This window comes from Anser cygnoides, chromosome 7, assembly GCF_040182565.1.
Source record: "Anser cygnoides isolate HZ-2024a breed goose chromosome 7, Taihu_goose_T2T_genome, whole genome shotgun sequence".
Taxonomy (NCBI): Eukaryota; Metazoa; Chordata; class Aves; order Anseriformes; family Anatidae; genus Anser; species Anser cygnoides.
Window position 1 is genome coordinate 2,595,573 of NC_089879.1, and position 21,735 is coordinate 2,617,307.

The following is a 21,735-nucleotide window of genomic DNA, read 5'->3' on the forward strand; positions in this document are numbered from 1 at the left end:
ATCAAACCTCAAGCCCTTTTTCTCTTATAAAATCCTCATGACACTTCTTTTAGCAACTTCACATGAAACTCAGCAAATTCACTCTAAACATTGAAGACCTGCATCACTATGAGGTGCCAAATGCCAACTTTAGCAAACTGCTTTATCATGAAAAGCTGAAAGATGGGGATAAACATTTCACATCAACGCATTAGAGGACAGCTATGAGTATTATCCACTGCTTCATGTAGCCTGTGTTGACTATCAGCACTCTGTATCATACATGAAAAATAAAATGAAAGTAGTTGTATACGGCTGTACACAGCTTATAAGCTCTCACTAGACATACTACCTAAAATAAATATTATGATTCGATCTGAAGACTTCAATCTGCATTGGACTGTAATTGCATTACAAACACAACAACCCCCTTGGAGGGGTGAGGATCTCTAGAAGCTTGTCCCTGTAAGAGGCAACACACTGTGGATGTGCACGCACTCATCACCTCTGTCTCTCTTGTGACCTAAAGCTTTAATTGTGCTGAAGACCAAGGTTACGGCAGAAGCCAAGCAGTAATGCTGTCTGACTTCGGCCAGCCGGTATCCACAGACCGCTCCAAATGCCCACCTATATTCAAGTTTACTCATTTATCTATCTATACAATTTGTCCCCAAAAGTTCAACACTCTGCTCCTCTTCTCTTTCCTTGATAATCACAATGAATGAGTCGCTGTGGCACTTGGCTACAGGCAAGAAGAAACCTGAGCGGAGCCTACCGCAATTCATTAAACGGCCGTGGCCGCAATGCATGCTGCCACACAGAGCCCACCAGCCGGCCCAGATGCGGCACAGCACCCTTCTTGATTTGCAAATGTTTAACCTACTTTCCGAATCCATTTGATTTTAATCCGACATTGCAACAGTTTGCTTTAACAGTTCAAATGAACGCAGAGAGGAGCACTGTTACTGACCGACTGAACGCAGAACTTGCGAATGGTGTAGTCCACGAGAACGATGCAATCTTCCACCGACACGCGGATGTTCCCGTAAGTCCAGCACCCCTGATCAGGCCAATACTGATAGCATTTCTCCTGTACAAACACACCGTGCGTTTTGTAACACTGAATCTGACTTCACTGCTGGTCACACACAAAACAAGGAAGGCATTTGAAAACTGCGCACAGAAGTACACGTTAGAGTATGCGGAGTTAGTCATCTGACAGAAGACAGCTTTAGCACTTTGCCAGTGCTATCGATGATTAAATTTATGCAGAGAAGGGTGTGAAAAGCTTTGAAGCTGTTTTTTAAACTATCCAGATCTAAACCACACTGGGAGGGGAGGAGTAGGGGGGGGCTTTCTGATGATAGAGAGAGAACTTTGATGTCTTGACCCTTTATTTTTAAGCTTTGGGTGTAGTCAGTGAGAAATGTGAGGGAGTCCTCACGTAGGAGTCATCAGGAACATCGAGTTTTAACAGTTTAACGATTCTGGCTTCTCAGACTGGAAACAAGCTCTTCTTACAGACTGCTTTGCTGTTTGAGAGCTCGATCAAGCAATGCTGAAATTACAGCAAAATAAAGCAGAAGTACCACGGTGAACAGGCAAAGAAGGAGAGCCTTTCCTCATCACTGCTGTGATATGGGAGTACCTGAATTATCTTCTCTTTCTTGTTTTAAATAAATAAATAAACACAACACAAATCCACTTATGAAGGCCAGCGTGCCATTTCCCCCAAGCCACGCGCAGCCCACCGCCCTCCCAGGGCAGGTGCCGCTGTCACCACCACAGCACGGCTGGCAGGAGAGGTCGCCTCTGAGCAGCACAACAGGCACCAGCAATCTGCTGCTCCGTGCCCGCTTTGCCTCCTGGCTTTCACAGCTACCAGGTAAACGGGGTTTGCTTCTGGGGTGCGTGGTTTGGAGGACTTTAGGTATTTATACAACAAGGCTGTAGCACAAACGGCGTAGCAAACTGTCCCCCAGAAGAAAAAAAATGACTACTTCAGCATCTCTTGTCAAAGTCTCTCGTGATGGTGCACTTCCTTAATGTTTTGACTTAGCTTCTAAAATCTGCGAGGCAGGAGAGAAGTTAAATGTTTGAAGCTCGCTGCGTCTCGGTGCTCAGCCAATACGCACGGAAAGTCTCACGCAACAGGAGGAGCACCGCGCGCCGGGGGAATGTGGGAACAGGAAGCAGCAGAAAGCTGCTCACAAGAAAGCAGCCTTGTTTTTCAATTGTTGCGTGCATGCCCCAGAAAGGATTTTGAAACATAATACTCAGAATACAAATGAATAGCGTTTTTCTCTTCATTTCTAAGCAAAACCACCCACAAGTGCAGTCCTATGCTGACAAAAAACAAAGGCACAAGAATGTGCCTTTGGCTATGGGCTACGCAGGACAAAATCAGCTATCAGAATTTTGTCCTCAACATCTACTAGCATAAATTTGTACTTTGGGAAATTAAAAGTACGTTTACTAGCAGGCGCTCAGATGAGCTTTTAGCTCCTTTTCAGGGCTGGAAAAGGAAGTGGTCAGATACACGGCTGGCCAGGTGCTGAGCAGCCGCAGCTACTTTTGGATCACAGCTTTGGTAGAGACATCCTCTGTCACGCTGAAAGCTCCTTACCTCTTTCCTTTCTTTCAAGTTTGTTAACATGACGATAACTGCAGACTTCTGCTCCCATATCATCCGCCAGAAGTCATTGACCGTTTCTTGCTTGGGTCCTGCATGCAGAACACAGCTCTGCTCAGCAGATGAGCCAAAGACCAGCAGCACCACGGGACGCGCCAACACCCCCTGCGCTGGGTGCCCACCCAGAGCTCTTTACTACCAACTACTCGTGCTTTGACCCATACTGCTTATTTCTTAAAAATAGTAACAATAATATTTAAAAAATAATAATAAATGAAAAAAAAATCCTATTTTCTTTTACAGAATTATTTTTCCTCACCCAAACACCCAGATGAGAAAAAAGAAGAGAGAAACAAAGTGGAGATGGAAGCGGAGAAAGGCACTGCTCCAAGCTAAGAGCAGTACCTGCAGGTTGAAAGGCAGTGGGTGCCCTCATGCTCACTTCACTTTCATTTACAGTCTAACCTTTAAAGCTCACCTCACATTTGGCCACCATCTGAACCCGAAAATAACCTTTATAAAACTTCTAAAATTAAATACGTTCAGCCATAAAATGCACATAATAGAGAGATGAGAATGAATTACCTTGTGCTGCTATAAATTTATTCTTTTCTTTATAACCCTATGGAAATAAATATCATAGAGTTAAAAAATGAAATGTCAGTGTGTGCTGGCAGAAAAATGCCTTTTTAATATTAATTTACAGTAAAAGTTAGCAGTTTGGCTAGCAGTGGAAAACTGAACTTACATCTATATATGATGCATTAATGTAGTCTGAAGGTGGGACTCCATCTATTTGGGACAAAATCACTCTGGAATGATCATCTGGGGGGAAAAAAAAAAAAAAGCATTACAAGCACATTTGCATTTGAATCAGCCTTCAGTATGTTACTTCCTTACAAATATCGGGACAGGCTTAGCATCAGCTGCCTCCTAAACCGCAGGCTGGACCCCAGCTGGCTCAGAGGTGCTCTGCTCTGTTCCAGCTAAACCCTGTGGACACCACGAGTGGGTTTTGGTGGCCCTCCACCTCCTCGTGCCAGAGCCTGTGAATGGGGACTGTACTTGCATGCTGCAAAGCGCAGCACTTTCATTAGGGTCTGTGGCTGCGAGAGCCAGACCTGGAGGAGGACATCGCTGCCCAAGGCAGCTGCGGGGGCCCTGCTGAGCTCAGCAGCAGCTGCGGGCTGTCCCCAGCTCTCACTAAGAAACTTCCTCCACAGAAGTCTTGCTTTGTCCTCACACTTGAGGGTTCCTGGGACTGCATCTCTAGAACAGTGGAAGCCCAAACTTCACTCTTTTATTTAAACACTGAAATACCAGTTTGACATATAATCGTTAGGTAGAACACCAACTGTTACAGGTTTTATATCGCAACACCTGATAAGCGTTATAAAAAAACATAACCTAAGATGATCAACGGCTAGGCATGCCACAGCAAAATAAACAGGTTTTACAGAGATATGGAGAACACCTGTGACCAGTGAAATTATGTTACTTGAGCATTTTCAGCAAGTGAACACCACCACCATGCTCAATGCCAGACAGATAAAGCGTCTGATTTAGAAGAAAAGGTAACATCTTACATGGAAGGATGTTAGGGTATCTGTTTTTCTCCCTGTTTTCTTCCTTATTTGCCATTTCAAATGTTCCCTGCACATATCCAGGTGTTAATGACTGAAAAAAGATACAAAGAGTCAACGTGTTATAAAATAGCTAACTGCTGACTGCACACAGCATAGGAAAAATCTGCATTTCTACATAATGCCTCTCATCCAACAGAACTAAACATATTTTATTTTTTCCAAAAAAATAACTTTCATTACTCTAAAACAGGAAACCATGTCCTGGCAGATTTCACTGCAGAAAACGAGTTCAGCAGTTTTGAAAAATAAGTAATTTTTCCACCAGAAATCACAGTTATTTAGAAGACTGTTAAAATCTGAGCTGCTGCTTTAAGACGCCATCTGCCATCATGATTCATAGCGCCGTGACCCAGCCATGCGGATGCATCGCTCTGTCAAGCTCTGCTCCAATAGCTACTTTTAGCAATAGCAGTTGGTTCAATAACAGAAACAGAGTTTGATTGTTAATAGCTCAGCGCCGAGAACATTAAATATCAACCGTCTTGGCCAGATCTACAGGTGAGGCTCCAACTCTGGCACAAAGGGAGGAAAAAAATAAATCACAATTCTTTAGTATTGAAGCTCACTGTAAGAGCGCAAGTAAAAATTTTGCTTGTAATCAGCAAGATCTAAGGCTGCAGATAAATTTAGTCAGGCTTAAAAAAAAAAAGTCTTTCAGAACAATCAAATGAAAAGAAGAAATGAGAAATGGAGAGGAAGATGGTGAAGATAAAAAGGAGGAGGTGCCAGAGGTGGAACTGCTCCATCTCCACAGTCAATGCTGATGGGATACCATCACCAACAGGCCATGGGGGCTTCCCTGCAAGCTGGAGAGATGTGGCTGCTATGGAAAAGGCCCGTGGAAAAACAAGGAACGCTGCTCATCCAGAGACATGGCATGAGACTCGTGTTCCCTGCACTTTGAGATGCCCCGCTCATGACAAAGTGTAAAGGAGCATGGAGGTCCATCGGGTTTGTTACCTTTACCTCCTCAAACAATGCTAGTGTATGTTGGATCACAGTGAGGTAAAACCCCAGCAGTTTGGGAGCACAGAACCTCCTTCTCCCACCCCCTTTCTACCTCCCCCACTTCCCCCAAATCTGCTCAGCCTACTCTGAATCACTTAGGGGAAGGGAAAATTGGGAAATGACTGTATTTTAAGAATTAGCTTAAAGCAACTGTCCCTGCTTGTCTGTCATAAAGCACTGTTTGGACTTTCCCCTTAAAAACAGAAATCAGTGTTGTCAGGGTTACATAGGATAGAAAGGGGGAGGGAGGAAAGGAGGGAGAACCTCACCGACACGGAAAGAACAGCAACTTGCATTTCTGTTTTTTTTTTTTTCTTTATATCACTTAAACTTGTGAATGTAAGAGAAAGGAGAGAGAAGGTTAAAAAAAAAAAAAAAAGAAAAAAGAACTACCAGTTAGAAAAGAAAGGTACTTCTAGTAAATTGCCTAATTCCTTATTCAATTGAAACCCATGCTTTTGCTAATTAAAACTAATCAAAATACATTTACAATTTTAAGAAACAGAAATTAAATTTATGTTTTGCACAACAGTAAATAATTAACACTCATTCTGAAGTTAGCCAAAAAAACACCCAATGAAACATCATATTAGTCTTGCATCTTTATGTAAAAAATGTGTGAAAAATAATTATCACTCCACAGTAATCTTTCCAGTCCCTGCTCCTCACTTCTGCAAGGCCACGACACCTCTGTGGACATTTCCTAATGTCACACCGCGCTGCTTAAGGAGTGCTTTGGACCCCATGCAAGGACACAGCCCATTTCAATGGGCTTCACAACCCAACCACCTCCAGAGAGGAAGATGAGATTCAACAAAGATGCACTTGGTCACGTCCTCTCCATCCTCCCACGCATCATGAGGAGCTGATGAGTCTTGGTGGCACTGGGTTGTCTGCCCAGTGGGTACTGGGTCACTGCGATCTTATCTGCTCCCACTTCACAGGAACCCTAAAAAGCTCCACGAAGTGATAGAGCGGTATGACCTACCCAAGCATCAGCACGTTTTCTCATTTTTTTTTCACTGCATGAACCACAGGGAAATCTTAAATCAAAATTAAAACTTCAAAAGCAAAAGGTTTTCAGACATTAATCTGAAGATTGAGGCAATGACCTAGCCATCATACACTTCAACGAACAGCCAGCACATTTTGCATTATGGATAATAAAGAGAGGTAAGACTTATCTGAGGGACCAATACAGGAAGGAATATATTTGTGGTTTTTTGTTTGTTTGTTTTGTTATGAAGAAAGAAAACACACTTCCTAGTGCCCTATGTTTACACAGGAATCAAATAAAATTAATAAAATGAAGATACCTAGGGTAGGAAACTGCTATTTCAGTGTACAAGTGCAACGTGTGCAATTTAGGGTGGTTTAGGCTTTAAGGGTAAAATCAAAAGCACTGAAGAGCACAATCAGGCCCATAAATCTAACAGAACTGTCCTCAAAAATCCTTTCTATCTGCTGTGCACTGTTTGCCTACCAGTGCTTGCTTTGTTTTACTTTCACTAGAAAAATCCCTCGGGGCCCAACTCCTCTGGGCGGTGCACATGCGCAGCCGCTGCTGGCTCGCAGGAGTGCCAAAACACCAACTTCAGCCCAAATCTGTTTCATTCTCAAGGGAGACCATGTATCTGTGTCCCCCGGGATGTTACAGAGGCCCAGTGAGGTAATCCTGTGGCCGGCCTGCTGGGCTGCCATGGCCTGGTGCCTGGCGGGAGCTGAATTTGGGCCTCTGAAGGAGGGGCTGGCGTGTAGGCCTCGCCGTGCTGGCAGGTCGCGATTTCTCAACCGTTTTCCTTCTTGCATCGCAACAGCAGACTTCTGTTTATCCATTTCCCTGTTTTATGCCATCATATTGATCACTGACGCTCAATTTTCACCTTTCCTTCCCCTCTCAGGCTTGAGCAAGCAGTACATATATGTACGCAAGCAGCCACAGGCAATGTAACGGGGGAAAAAATCAGCACAAAACCCATCAAGCAGACGTTATGTACCATCACCCCCAGCCACTTACAAGCCTGCTCTACACGTGCCTGTTCATTTACAGGTATTGGACCACAGTTGTCAGACTTGGAGCTTGTGTGCAGACAGAAGCTCACCCGCTCGCAGCACGATGCAGAAAACGATCCAAGCAGAGCAGGTTTTAAAATAAAAATAGATTGCTTGTTTCACTCCTGACTGTGGAACATATTAATCAGGAGAGTCAAAATTCACAACTGTGCATCTTGACAAATTAGTTTTCACATTCATTTTGTCGAGTTAGATAAATATCTCCACAACGCTGTGTCTCTTGCAAGGCAAAGAAATTATACCTTTTAAATATAACCATCAAACAAATTGCAGATATAAATATGCTACCAATTAAGAAGGTAACATAACAGACTGTCTAATTAATGCATGCATTGGCTTTGACAACTCTGTATTTGACATTTAATCTACTGCTCTGTGCAACTTGCTTCTGCTGCTAAGGGAAGTGGAGAGAAATAATGAAAGTTTGGTAAAGGCCCATGAAATCATAGGCATGCGAGGGCGGGCTGGCAGTGCCATGTTTCCCCACGGACACCGGCTCTGCAGCAGCTCACCGCAGGCTCTGGTTAAGACTCACTGTCACAACCACACGCAGCTGAAGTTTGGGTTACGTGCAGAAAACAGAATCTCCCTTCTGGCTAAGGCAACACTTCAAAGAGAAACCCTCACAGCTGAGATACTTCATGGAAATGTATCTGCTAGGGCACCAAGACCTACAAAAAGGGAAGTGATGGGAGGATAACAGAGAGCAAAAGGTCAAATCACCAAAAAAAACCCCAAACCTCATTAGGGCAATATTACAGGCCACATTCTCTTCTACCCTAAGTACTTCCCATAGACGTGAGGCACTCACTTGTAAAAATTGCTTCCCCCTATCAACAAGAAAATCAAAGCTAAAGAGATTCTTATTCCACTTTCCTCTCTACCACAGACCTTCTTTAAATGCTAGTGAGTTTATGTATGACAAATTTGGCATCACAGTCTCACACAGCAGTTAACCTTTCAGATTTTGCCACAGGGCAGTGCGACCCGGTGTGCAGAGGGGTAATGCCCAGGGCATGAACGCTGAAGCAGAACATCCCCCTCTTCAAATGCCCCAAGCAATGCAATAAAAACAGCATTTCGGCCTCAAAACTGACCCAGACAAAATGAAAAAGTGTTAAAGGACGACAAACTGTACCGGCACACTCACATAACACGTGCTAAGGTTCTGAGATACCAGCATCACAACATACAACATTTTTTAACAAATTGTTAACATTTGCAGACATTTTGATTTGCTCCCTATTTTTCACTATGCAGCTGTTCACCCCAAATCTGATGACTTACATTGAACTCCTCCCGGAACAGTTTCCCTTCATCTGCTGATCGGATCCTTATTTCTTCTTCAAGATTTTCTACTGGAATAGGGAAATACTTCTTTGGGCCTGAAGGAGACCTGCTGAGCAGCATCACCCTTTGCTGTTCTGTCAGTTCAAGGAAAATAAATGTTAAAGCCATGCTCAGAGCACACCAATAAATTAATTCAAATTGCAAATTAATTTGTATGTTGGAGGATGTCAAAGCATACTCCTGAAACAAGACTTAAATCAGTGATGAAGCTGCTTTTAAATGAAATAAGAAACCAAAGCCACAGGCCAAGTGACTTCTTCAAGACAAACTCAGCTCAAGTAGAACCACTACTGGTAAAATCAATGGTTTCTGTACTCCCGCCAGATTACACTGCGACCAAGTTTTTGTTTAGGAAAGAAGAAGGTTCCCCTTCCTCTGCTGAGGAACAGACAGCAGCCGAGAGCCACTCTACAGCACAGCAGGGACCGGAGGGACAATTGTTGGTATTTATCCGCAGGAGATACTACTGGATTACTTCACACATAAGGCGAGGGGCACCTGTAGCCTGGTAGACGAGCATGACTTCCAGCAGCCAGGCTCCAAAACTAAACCCTCCCAATGAGTGCATGAACCACTGATGGTGGCACGGAGATACTCCAGAGCAGGTTCAGCTGGGCTTGTGCACAAGTGCCGGGACTGAACAGGAAGCACCCGGGGTATATTTAGAAGCCTGACTTTCTTGACTTTTTCTTCCACATTACCTTAACTAAGCCTTCAGTTCAGATGTAGCATTGTGGATTTGACAGAAAGAACCACCGTAACTGTTCCATTTCATTACATTTTCCTCTTTGTCATGGCCACAAAATTTATAAGCAAGAAACTAATGGCTCCTCCACATGTACTACGTCTGAACTTCCTGAGCCCCACCGAGCCACCAGCCCTGGGGGCTCCCTGCTCAGGGAAATAAAAGCAGCACATTCAAAAAAGCCAGGGGAAAACATTTATCAATTCCTGGGAGTACTTTCTTTTAGCCCAGCTGGCTTACAACACATCCCTATCTCATCCCCTTGCTTGCCTCTGATTATGTGCAGGAACAACTTGCTACTTTCACAAAGAGTTAAGGGCTTTTTTTTTTTTTTTTTTAAGAAGAAATATTACAATCCTTTCTCCTAATATAATGATCACAGTGCCAGAAACTTGGATCTCAGTCAGCATCCTAATAAAACATTTATAAAGAACCTGAAGAACATTTACAAAGAAGTATTTGCTCCATCACAACATAAAGTGAAAGTTATTTAAAACCAAAAACTGGAAGTTAAGATAGATAGATACAGATAGATATAGATAGATAGATAGATAGACAGACAGACAGAGATAGAGGAATAGATAAGTATGGACCTCTTTTGTTGTTTTTGTTTTTACTATTTTCTCTTTATTAATAATCTCAGAATTTACATTATAAAATAAGAGGCAAGCATAATTAATGCTTGAATAATTGAATTCTTGATGAACGACAGAGTGTGTGCATACACACACACAATTCACACAGACAAGGAAAGCAAATTTCTCCTTACCTTGTTCTTCTAAGATTCCATTTGGCATCTTCTTGTCACCGGAGTTCACAACAGCTTTCCGATGTCTTCTGAACCTTAAATACATATTGCCACGTTAGTCTGAGAAACTAGGTTTAAAGGTAACATGCTTTATTCCAAATCAGCCTTTACCAACCACGTAAGCCTGGAGAAACTGTTTCTGTTCATCTTCCTGCGAACTGCTACGGCGAGAGCCGCTAGCACCACGGCTCCCTGCCCTGCGCTGTGATGGAGGCTCCTGCCGCACCATGCGCACGCACGCTTTCGTTTCCTCATTAGATCATATCAGAACAAGACTGAACTAGTTCTGCACGCAGAGCTCCGCACAGACGTACCTGAAAAAATAGCCAGCCAACAGAATGAAGATGATGAACACCAGCAGCAGGATCAGCATGGAAGTCAGCAGGTCCTTGTGTAAATTGTTCTCCTCTGTAGAGTCTGCAAAATGAAAGACAGTGAATGTGACACGGTACAGATGCAGACTGCCTCATCCAGCACAGGCAGAAACAGCTCGGGATATCAGAAATTGTTGGTTCTACGCAACAATCTGCTTGCACTTACTAAACAGCATCACAAATTTATTTAATACATGCAAAGCTGAAATTAAAAGCTTTTTTTTTTAGCCCTCAAAGGCATACACGCGCAGAGCACTCACTATCTGTTGCTGAGAGCGTCACGTATATTTTGGGGACGACTTGTTAGCAAAAAATTTACTTGTAATTAAAATAAGTTTAAGTGCTGCAAGGTCCTGAACTACATTTGAAGCCCATTCAACAGGTTTCCTTGTGCAAGTATCCTTGTGCACAGCAGCTGCTTTTCAGCCAGCCAGAAATCATCCAGGAGCGCCACCCCTTGCTTAGACTTTATCTACTCCAAAGACACGGCGTCTGTTTAAAACACATGTAACTTATCCAATGTGACACGCCATGATGTACGCAAATACGGGCAGGGATTTTTATAAACGCTCAGAATAGAGATAAAAACAAATCTATGTTATATCCAGTATGAACTGCAAGTCTCACCCTTCTGTTAACAGTGGTTTTTTTCCAATGTATGTAGCACTTCATATTTCAGTTTCAATGTGCTTTCTGTAACCTTTTAATGCTACTGAACAATACATAACACATTATAATCACAAAAAAAAGAGAGCATGTTTTGTTTAAGCAAACAAAACTCTCCGCCTTAGCCTTCAGCAAGCAAAATGCAGCCTTGCTGCCCGTTTCTCCTTCCGACCAGGCCCGTAAACCCAAGTTTCAGCATCGGGGTGGGGCAGATGGGGCTGGGAATTATTGCCCAAAGCTCGTGCAGGTGGGCAGAGCTCTCCTCGATCGCAACTGGACGACAGCCCTGCGGTAGCAGCCTGTGCTCACAGCATCTGCCAGAATGGGTCTTGGGGCCCCGCTTCTCTGTCCGTACAGCAGCCTTCCTCAGCCTTCCTCATCAGCTCTTTTTGTCAACCTTCTTACCATCGTATGCTCTTCCAAAACGAAGGCAGTTTTGGTTGCTGGCGGTTTTCTTTTTAAATTACATTTACACACCCTTAATGAGTTCCTCACGATTTCTACAGTGGTCTTTGAACATGGAGAGAGGCAGCGGTAATTCTAACACCTCTTGCATTCACGCTTACCTAAACTCTTCCATTTTACTTGCAGCAAACACTTTTTGAATAGGCCACAAGCCATGACATAAAATATCATTCAATCACAAGATTACAATAACTACCTAAAACTACAAAGTGGTTCTCCTAACAACACCAGCCCTGTACCAAAGAGTATTTTTCCACGTCGTGGGTAATCACCGCTTCAAAACAAATGAGCCTAGTCATATTTAAGTCACGGGTGAGAGAGCAGGAGGCAAGCTTGATTAACACTGTTAAAAAGAAACTCCACAAAGAGGGGAAAAATAAAATTCGGAGAGAAGAAATGTGAGGGTTCACAAGTAGCATATTAGGGCCTGGAATAAAACCTCCTTTACAGGCATAGCCATAGGGCAGGCAAGGAAAGAAGCTACCTCAGTCAACATAATAGTACAAAGAAAGGCAAGGCAATAAAATACATAAAACTTGACATTTCAGTGGTATATGAAGACAAAAGTGACAGGCATGACAAAATCGTAATCAGAAACCAGCGCTTGACAGGCTTTCAGAAAATCACTGTTGTAGGAAGTGTCTGGATGGAATCACATCAGGCAGAAGCAGCCTAACAATTTCTGTGCAGCATTTAGCGATACTGAACTCTCTGTAGAAACAATGACCTGGCAAATAAAGAAACAAGAAGTATGTATTTGCCTCTCACGGGCAAAATGAACCACTTTAGCCCACTTCTGTAGTTAGGAAATTTGAGACTGAGTATCTCAGATCCGCCAGGATTTGGGGGTTTTGTTAGTTCTTATAATCGGTTCTGTTTCAAGATGGCTAAGACAAAATGACAAGCAGCAAAAAATCTGAGTCACGGGGGAATTAAAATTTCCCTCGGTCCATTACACAACACAAAATCCCCTGTCTCTTCCTTTCCGAAGCGCTGACACATCTCACACCCTATTTTTGAGGGGACTTTGGAAAACTGATTCATGAACAAGGGCCACGAACAGCCTCCAGTGCAACCCTGAGCAGCGCAGCCTCCTGCCACGTTTCTTTCAGGACAGGGCAGCCCTGCAACGACCGGTGCAATTCTCTGCAACGAGATCTTTCCTCTGCCCCTACAAGGAGATGAGGTCAAAACCCATGAATGGCTCTTTCTTCCTCATTTGTGGGCACATCTATTTCTGAAGCCTTGCAGCGGCACATCAGTGGCCTCACCTCTGCAGAGCCTGCACGTAAGGCATCGCATGTTTTTAAACAGTTGCATTTATTACCTGTATTTTCTTCTGTGTCTGCACTGGTGGTTTTATAAACACAACCCAAAAATTGCAACACAAAGCTGTGACGGGGCTTAGGCCACTGTAGATCTACAGATGGAAAGACCTTTGGCCAATATAACTCTCTATATATGTTAAAATCTGGGAGATTTTAATGGGAGACTGAAACAGAGACTTGAAATATTTCTTTAATCACTGCTGCTTCCAAAGTTGACAACTGAAACATGAGTAAGTACACGCAGAAAAGGCAGATGTCTTCTAAAGCATCTTCTGTACCACAGCCATGCTGGGGAAAATTTCCTGCTGCTCCAGCACAAAGAGAGCAGTGGCCCAGAACCACATGGTTCTCTGTTCGCAGCTACATGAAAACAACTGTCTAGGGGGTACATTTCAGAACTACAATGAACTAGGGACTTTCAACTTGGCAAAGGATGAGGATTGTCACCAGAAGGATGGTGACAACCCCTCGTGCTTCCCCTGCCACCCACCGAGTCTGACTCACGGGTTCTTCCCTGCTTTATTCCCTGCACTGCTGTCCCAGATGTCTGTGAGGCTTTTTCTGGAAATGCCTCACCATTTCCTTCAGGGTTAGGATGTTCCTAGTTTCAGTGTGCTAGCATTAAAAACAAAAGCAACCACAACAAAAAAGGGAACTCACGGCAGTATCTACACAACAGCGCGTGTCCTGCTGTCCTTCCATGCTCCCTCCACAGCTTTGCTCCTCTTCATCCCTGGGTCGCTTCCTTTACGTGTAGGACTGGGACAGTGCAATGGCCCATTAAGGCAAGTGACAGCAATGCCGGTATGTAGGCAGCGCTCCCGTCAGACCGAGGCTGGATGGAGGAGCTCGTTGCCACGTCTCTGCTGAAGATTTAAGCTCAGCTTGCATCAGATTTTGCACCCAGCTTGCCTGGTGGCCACGCAAGACCTCAGGCCATAATTTTCGGGGAGATGTCAGACCAAATGATCTACCATTACATTACTCCTTCACTTACACCACTAAACCTGTGTACGTTTCAAAGAGCAATCAACATCTTCACTGTTTATTGTGGCTTTTCAATGCTCCTCACAAGCCCCAAAGGGCAGATAACTCTTTCCAAACTCACCAAGAGTAACTGCAGGGAGCAGCCAAGCTTCCCAAAGCGTGCAGCCCTGGCACAGACACCCTTTCACACCGCTGCTGAGCTGCAGGTACTGGGGATGCTACTTGCATTGCAGATGCACGTGTGGCATAGGCAGTCCTCGTGCTGTCATTTGGACTGATTCTGCGGTGAAGACACACCCGAGAGACATACTTTGGGCAGGCCTTAGCACTTTTCATGGACATGGGCAGTTCTGAAATCTCAGGATTGTGCAAGTAGCAGAATATTTAAATATTTTTTTTGCTGCTGTAACAACTTTTTCAAGCGCTTAACTTCGGTTTCCCCTCAGCAGGTTTAACAGTGATTGATTTACCATAATCAAGCCTCTTGCACATCACTGTGTGCTTTACAGACTCTGACAAACCTTAAAGCTACCTCACTGCGTGGAGGGCTCACCTCCTTCCTCAGTTTCCCCGGAGCTGTGCTGCCTCCTGCAGGCTCGGCTGAACTCGTGCTGTGAGGCAGCGCAGGACAAGCGCCCCATGCAGCGGGGATCCCTCAAGTCCAGCCCGAGCCCCCTCAAGCTACTTTTGGATGAGAAAACCCCATAGCAGTGAGTTGCTACGCTCCGCGGTGGCTGCTTGCAGAGAGGAAGCAGACAGACAGCCAATAACCGGGAGCTGGCTTTGATAGGCATAAAAACATAACCAAAGTAAAAAAACAATCCTGAAGAAAGGCTAAAGGAAACAGAAGGGTGGGGGAAACAAACCAGCATCCAAAGCTTGCTTCTCTCCTCATGTTCTTCAGCAGCAAATGAAATAATCATGCTGGCGTTTGCCATCCTGAAGACCAATTTTGGACAGCTGGACTGAGCCCAGCAACCTACCACCATCAGCCACAGCCAGGTATTTATGAAGTTCTGCTTTTCCAACAAATTATTGGAATTGCACTTCAAAGGAAAAAGTATCTACCAGCAAAGCAGCACTTTGGCTTTTAAATATTAAGTAAATTGGGCCAGCCCTTTTTTTTTTTTCTTTTTTTCTTTACAAGGAAAAGCACCACTCCAGCATCTAGCGTGAAGGTCAACACCTCTGGGTTCAGTTCTGGCAATCCCACAGTAAGACTTCATCCTTTCTATACATTTCCTCCATTATTTTCAATACAAGAGAGACCGAGACACACTGCAAATTCTGAGACCGACAAAGGGCTATCAAGATAATCAAGAGACTTGAGCACCACCCCTGTGAGGATAGGCTGAGGGAACTGTGACTGTTCAGCCTGGAGAATAGAAAGAGTAGAGTAGAGTAGTTCTATTGGAAGGGACCTAAAAAGTTCGAGTCCAACTGCCCGAGCACTTCGGAGCTAACCAAGAGTTAAAGCATGTTATTGAGGGCATTATCCAAATGCCTCTTGACCACTGTCAGGCATGGCGCATCAACCACCTCTCCAGGAAGCTCATTCCAGTGTTTGATCAACGTCACTGTGAAAAATGTCTTCCTAATGTCCGGTCTGACCCTCCGCTCGTGCAGTTTTGTGCCATTCCTGTGCATCGTGTCACTGCTTACCAGGGAACAGAGGCCGGCACTTCCCTCTCCACTTTGCCGGGAGCTGCAGCGAGCAATGAGGCCGCCTCTTGGCCTCCGTTCCTCCAGGCAAGCCAACCCAAGTGTCCTCAGCCTCTCCCCACGGGACATGCCTTCCAGCCCTCTTACCAGCTCTGCTGCCCTCCCCTGGACACTTTTCAAGGACCTTTTCATATTGTAGAGTCCAGAGCTGTATACAACATTAATTATGAGGCCACACCTATGCCAAATAGCGGTGAAAATCACTACTTTTGACTGGCCGGTTATGCTGTATTTAAGGAGGTTTGCGGGATCCCATCCATGTCCATAAACACCTGGTGCTAAAAGGACGGACCCAGGCTCCTCTCAGCGGCACCCAGGGCCAGGCCCAGAGGCCTCGGGCCCAAGCTGGAGCCCCGGGGGCTGCCCCTGGCCCCCAGCAGCACGTCTGTGCCCAGGCTGCCCAGAGAGGGGCTGGGGGCTCCTCCTGGAGAGCTTCAAACTCACCGGGACCTGGGGCTGGGCACCCTGCTCGGGTGCTCCCACTCATCTGATAAATTCATTGTCTCTGCATCTTAATACATCAGTAGCGGAAAGAAAGCGTAAAGAGGGGCATGAAAACTATGAACCATTAATGCAGCAAACACTGCTGAAGTCCTTTCCAAACACTTAAATTTAAGAGTTTTACTACTGCAGCTCCCAGACTGCTTTCACATTTAAATGACATAACTAGTGTAAAACAAAACAAAACAAACAAAAAACAAGAAGTAAAAGAATCCTGACTATGCTTAACACTGGATAATTAATTAATATTTAAGCAACCAGGAAATATTTGAATTCAGTGGACCGGCATCATCTCTAAACAATTTGTTAACATGTATTTGATAGCATAAGGTTTTATCTACTTGAAATGTATGTGCAAATCCAAATAAACAAATTTAGGCAAATCCAAATAAACAAATACTGTTTTATATTTAATGCAGTTGAATGCTAAGTAAATGGCAGTACAATTTCTCCAGTAAATGGCGGTGCAGTAAAACCCAGAATATTCTGATTATATTAAATGGAAATTTCACGGTAGCAATTTCATGGTACTTCTGTAGGAAGCAAAATGATAGTAGTGCTGAAAAATCGAGTAATACTCAAAACCGTCCTATCTTTTTGGATCATTCATCAAATCTGCATGCAAAATGACAACTCTTCTCAGTTATTTCCATACTCTTTTAAATAGAGTTTTCTTGATACTTTAATCGGAATTCTTTTTTTTTTTTAATTAAAAAATATTTTATTAGCTCTGTAGCTATTAAAAGTATTAGATAATCCTATTATCTTGGAACTCTCTATACAGCAATCTGTTTTCAGTATGCATGTTTTGTTTATCAGACAGAACTCTGCTTCTCACAGCAAAGTAACGAAGGCTTTGATATTTCTAAAAAAAGAGTTTAGTTGTACTAATAATTTCTAACTCGTCTCACTGAAATTAAGATTTAATTAAAATATGGAAGATAAGATTACTCTTACCCACATTATCATACTCATATTCAACACAATTTTGAATTAAGTTGTGAAGGTGAACAGCCTCTATGTGGAAAATATTTATTTTTTTTTTTTTTAAATATTTTCATTAAAATGTTCTAGGAATTGATAAAGCTACCAAGTTACTTCCCGATTCCCATATTCTTACATATTTAGACAAATATTAATAACTTGTTCTTCTAAAGCTCCAGGTGCTATACAAGAGGCAGGGCAAGACAACTACTAGGCAGTATTTCAACAGAGCTGTTTATTAGCATTTTGTACATACCTTCATTTTTATTTATATTAACAATTTACTCAATTTGAAAGACCTAAGCAAAACAAGGGAAAGCAGCACACTGCCATACCTCTGCTGCCCTGAAGTCTTACATCTTGCTGAACACAAATGCCTACGACCTGAGTTGCTACAAATACAGACCAAAACGATGAACGTGGGATCCAAAACCCGCTGGTGCCGCGTGAGTTTTTTGACAGCCTGAAGAAACAGCTCTGAAGCGCTGTCCTGGTTCCAGTTAGGACAGAGTTAAGTAGCTCATAGTAGCTGGTAGGGTGCTATGTTTTGGATTAGGATGAGAAGAGCGCTGATAACATGCTGATGTTTTAATTGTTGCAGAGCAGTGTTTACACCAGGCCAAGGACTTTTCGGCTTCTCGCTCTGTCCTGCCAGCGAGCATGCTGGGGGTGCAGCAGGAGCTGGGAGGGGACAGACCCAGGACAGCTGACCCAAACTGGCCAAAGGGGTATTCCATACCATCTGACGTCATGCTAAACAATATATAGGGGTGGCTGGCCGGGGTGGGGGGGCCGGCTGCTCGGGGATAGGCTGGGCATCGGTCAGCGGGTGGTGAGCAATCCCATTGTGCATCACTTGTTTTCTTACACATTATTATTGTTAATACTATTATCATTATCACTATTATTATTATTATTGTTATTATTATATTCCTTATATTCCTTATATTATTATATTCCTGTCTTAATAAACTGTCTTTATCTCAACTCACCGGCTTCACTTTCCCGTTTCTCTCCCCCATCCCAGAGAGGGAGGGGGGAGGGTGAGCGAACGGCTGTGTGGTGTTTAGCTGCCAGCCGGGTTAAACCACAACAGTCCTTTTGGCGCCCAACGTGGGGCCCGAAGGGTTGAGATATCGACAAATCTGACCAGAGTGTGTTAAACTAAAAATGGTATAGAGGCTCAGGTCGTTTAAAACGCAGACAGTCTTCTGCTAAGTCTGGGCATAGTGAAGACGAGGCTGGGCCATCAAAGGTGCAGGAGACTGAAAATGAGGATGAGGATGGCGAAAAATCAACAGTAACTACCCGGACTCTACACCGGCCATCAAAGGTGCAGGAGACTGAAGATGAGGATGAGGATGTCGGAAAATCAACAGTAACTACCCGGACTCTACACCGGCCATCAAAGGTGCAGGAGACTGAAGATGAGGATGAGGATGTCGAAAAATCAACAGTAACTACCCGGACTCTATACCAGCATGAGCTACGAGATGTAAAGAATGTGCTCTACACCGCAGCCGGAGAGAATGGTCCCACCTGGAGCCTCTGGCAGAAAGAACCTGGGGAAACTCGAGGTCGACCCCTGGGGTTTTGGAGTCGGGGATACAGAGGATCTGAAGCCCGCTATACTCCAACTGAAAAGGAGATATTGGCAGCATATGAAGGAGTTCGATCTGCTTCGGAAGTGGTCGGTACTGAAGCGCAGCTCCTCCTGGCACCCCGACTGCCGGTACTAGGCTGGATGTTCAAAGGAAGGGTCCCCTCTACGCATCATGCAACTGATGCTACATGGAGCAAGTGGGTTGCACTGATTACTCAGCGGGCTCGAATAGGAAACCCCAGTCGCCCAGGAATCTTGGAGGTGATTATGGACTGGCCAGAAGGCAAATACTTTGGGATATCACCAGAGGAGGAGGTGGTTCGTGCTGAAGAAGCCCCCCTGTACAACAAGCTACCGGAAAATGAGAAGAAATATGCCTTGTTCACTGACGGGTCCTGTCGTATTGTGGGAAAGCATCGGAGATGGAAAGCTGCTGTATGGAGTCCTACACGACGAGTTGCAGAAGCTGCTGAGGGAGAAGGTGAATCGAGTCAGTTTGCAGAAGTAAAAGCCATTCAGCTGGCTTTAGATATTGCTGAACGAGAAAAGTGGCCAGTTCTCTATCTCTATACTGATTCATGGATGGTAGCAAATGCCCTGTGGGGGTGGTTACAGCAATGGAAGCAGAACAACTGGCAGCGCAGGGGCAAGCCCATCTGGGCTGCGGCATTGTGGCAAGATATTGCTGCCCGGGTAGAGAACCTGGTTGTAAAGGTACGCCATGTAGATGCTCATGTGCCCAAGAATCGGGCTACTGAAGAACATCAAAACAACCAGCAGGTGGATCAGGCTGCTAAGATTGAAGTGGCTCAGGTGGACCTGGACTGGCAACATAAAGGTGAATTATTTATAGCCCGATGGGCCCATGACACCTCAGGCCATCAAGGTAGAGATGCAACCTACAGATGGGCTCGTGATCGAGGGGTGGACCTGACCATGGACACTATAGCACAGGTTATTCATGACTGTGAAACATGTGCTGCAATCAAGCAAGCCAAACAGTCAAAGCCTGTTTGGTATGGAGGACGATGGCTGAAATATAAATATGGAGAGGCCTGGCAGATCGATTACATCACACTCCCTCAAACCCGCAACGGCAAGCGCCACGTACTTACAATGGTGGAAGCAACCACCGGATGGCTGGAAACATATCCTGTGCCCCATGCCACCGCCCGGAACACTATCCTGGGCCTTGAAAAGCAAGTCTTATGGCGACATGGCACCCCAGAGAGAATTGAGTCAGACAACGGGACTCATTTCCGAAACAACCTTATAGACACTTGGGCCAAAGAACATGGTATTGAGTGGGTGTATCACATCCCCTATCATGCACCAGCCTCTGGAAAAGTTGAACGATACAATGGACTGTTGAAGACTACACTGAAAGCAATGGGTGCTGGGACATTCAAAAATTGGGATACACATTTGGCAAAGGCCACCTGGTTAGTCAATACCAGGGGATCTGCCAACCGAGCTGGACCTGCCCAATCAAACCTGTTACGCACTGTAGAAGGGGATAAAGTTCCTGTAGTGCACGTAAGAAACATGCTGGGTAAAACAGTCTGGGCTACTCCTGCCTCAGGAAAAGGCAAACCCATTCGTGGAATTGCTTTTGCTCAGGGACCTGGATGCACTTGGTGGGTAATGCAAAAGAATGGGGAGGTCCGGTGTGTACCTCAAGGGGATTTGATACTGGGTGAGAATAGCCCATGAGTTGAATTGTAGTATGTTTATTATTATATAATAATGTATGTCATCACTACCATGATTGCTATATATCATAGATGAAAATGGTGATTAATTAGAATGTATTGGACAGAGTGTAACCTGAGCATGACATAAATGGTATGGAATAAGGGGTGGATATCTGTCCTGGTTCCAGTTAGGACAGAGTTAAGTAGCTCATAGTAGCTGGTAGGGTGCTATGTTTTGGATTAGGATGAGAAGAGCGCTGATAACATGCTGATGTTTTAATTGTTGCAGAGCAGTGTTTACACCAGGCCAAGGACTTTTCGGCTTCTTGCTCTGTCCTGCCAGCGAGCAGGCTGGGGGTGCAGCAGGAGCTGGGAGGGGACAGACCCAGGACAGCTGACCCAAACTGGCCAAAGGGGTATTCCATACCATCTGACGTCATGCTAAACAATATATAGGGGTGGCTGGCCGGGGTGGGGGGCCGGCTGCTCGGGAATAGGCTGGGCATCGGTCAGCGGGTGGTGAGCAATTGCATTGTGCATCACTTGTTTTCTTACACATTATTATTGTTAATACTATTACCATTATCACTATTATTATTATTATTGTTATTATTATATTCCTTATATTCCTTATATTATTATATTCCTGTCTTAATAAACTGTCTTTATCTCAACTCACCGGCTTCACTTTCCCGTTTCTCTCCCCCATCCCAGAGAGGGAGGGGGGAGGGTGAGCGAACGGCTGTGTGGTGTTTAGCTGCCAGCCGGGTTAAACCACAACAAGCGCGAACAACAAAATTTATTTCCAGTGTTGCTCGACTGAATGTCAGGTGGCATTAACACCACAACAACCAGCCAACCAACACCAGCCCTGCTACCGACTCTGTCCCTTACAGCTGGATGAGAAAAGGCCGTGCTGCCGCGGCTCGGGAGCTCAGTCCCCACGCAGACCCGCCAGACCGCGGGCACTGCCATCAGCCACGCTCAGCAGTTGACTCCTGCTTGGCTTTCCATCCATAGGGGTGTGAAGTTCACAGGCAGATTAAAAACAAAAAGAAAACAGCAAAAACACACCCTTCTATAAAGGCTGGATGACAACAACAGCGACCTGAAAAGTTACTGAGATTTTAGCGCAGTGTTTATATGGAACACAGTCAGTTTTGTTTTCCT

The 21,735-nt window shown here is 44.6% G+C and overlaps 1 protein-coding gene across 9 annotated transcripts in view; it reads right to left on the reverse strand.

Moving 5' to 3' along the window:
- The window catches only part of PTPRE (protein tyrosine phosphatase receptor type E), a 103,452-nt gene that overhangs the window by 20,268 nt on the left and 61,449 nt on the right, over nucleotides 1–21,735 (reverse strand). For 8 of the 9 annotated variants that reach the window (XM_067000137.1, XM_067000138.1, XM_048049441.2 and 5 more), the window contains 8 exons: nucleotides 10,556–10,658; nucleotides 10,203–10,276; nucleotides 8,626–8,762; nucleotides 4,198–4,288; nucleotides 3,360–3,436; nucleotides 3,197–3,233; nucleotides 2,606–2,703; nucleotides 950–1,069 (listed from right to left, as the gene is read on the reverse strand). In XM_067000137.1, the coding sequence (XP_066856238.1) occupies nucleotides 950–1,069; nucleotides 2,606–2,703; nucleotides 3,197–3,233; nucleotides 3,360–3,436; nucleotides 4,198–4,288; nucleotides 8,626–8,762; nucleotides 10,203–10,276; nucleotides 10,556–10,658 (737 nt within the window). Of the gene's footprint in view, nucleotides 1–949; nucleotides 1,070–2,605; nucleotides 2,704–3,196; nucleotides 3,234–3,359; nucleotides 3,437–4,197; nucleotides 4,289–8,625; nucleotides 8,763–10,202; nucleotides 10,277–10,356; nucleotides 10,512–10,555; nucleotides 10,659–21,735 lie in introns of those variants that run through there. The other variant, XM_048049734.2, reaches the window with a different exon arrangement.